This window comes from Corvus brachyrhynchos, unplaced genomic scaffold, assembly GCF_000691975.1.
Source record: "Corvus brachyrhynchos isolate BGI_N302 unplaced genomic scaffold, ASM69197v1 scaffold607, whole genome shotgun sequence".
NCBI classification, from domain to species: Eukaryota; Metazoa; Chordata; class Aves; order Passeriformes; family Corvidae; genus Corvus; species Corvus brachyrhynchos.
In genome coordinates this window covers 91,483-92,097 of record NW_008239055.1, presented here as the reverse complement: position 1 = coordinate 92,097, position 615 = coordinate 91,483, and the positions used below count along the sequence as shown (strand labels likewise).

The 615-nt window shown below is 44.4% G+C and overlaps 1 protein-coding gene across 1 annotated transcript in view; it reads right to left on the bottom strand.

The window, feature by feature from the left end:
• Positions 1 to 412, bottom strand: part of STK38 (serine/threonine kinase 38) — a 13,613-nt gene extending 13,201 nt beyond the window's left edge. Inside the window, exon 1 of the mRNA XM_008637547.2 lies at positions 259 to 412. Within this exon, the coding sequence (XP_008635769.1) occupies positions 259 to 389 (131 nt within the window). The 5' untranslated portion in view covers positions 390 to 412. The remainder of the gene's footprint in view (positions 1 to 258) is intronic.
• Positions 413 to 615: the final 203 nt, after the last annotated feature.

Genomic DNA, 615 nt, shown 5'->3' with positions numbered 1-615 from the left:
GGGTGAGCCCAGTCCTGTGGGTCCTGCCTCTGGATCCCTGGCAGTGCCCAAGGCCAGGCTGGACGAGGCTTGGAGCACCCTGAGATAGTGGAAGATGTCCCTGCCCATGGCAGGGGATGGAACAGGGTGAGCTTTTTTTTCCCAACACAAACCAATCTGTGATTTTATTATTTTTGCTTTGGCTCAAGAAAACTAAATTCATTCAATATAAATTTTGGCTCTTATCCAGTATGGAAGGGAAACAAGAAGGATTTTTACCTCATCTCTCGCTCCTCGTGCTGGGCAATGAGGTTGCTGTAGAAGTTTTCCAACGTCACCTTTGTCATCGTAACTCTCTCCTTGGTGTGGTTACTCATGGACGAGCACGGCGTGGGGCCAGTCATGGCCATGGCTGGTAGGAAAGGAGAAGGGAGGAACATCAAACATTATAAACGACAAAAAATCTTCAAGCAAGAGCCCAAACCCATTAAGTGATGCTGAATCACAGAGTTCAGATTTTAACAACAAATATCATCGGTCTTAAAGAAGTAGGGAAAAGTCTTACAAAATAAAAGGTGCAAGTCAAACTTCCTGTTTTGAACATTTTTGATCTGAAAATTAAAGGGAAGGAAACTT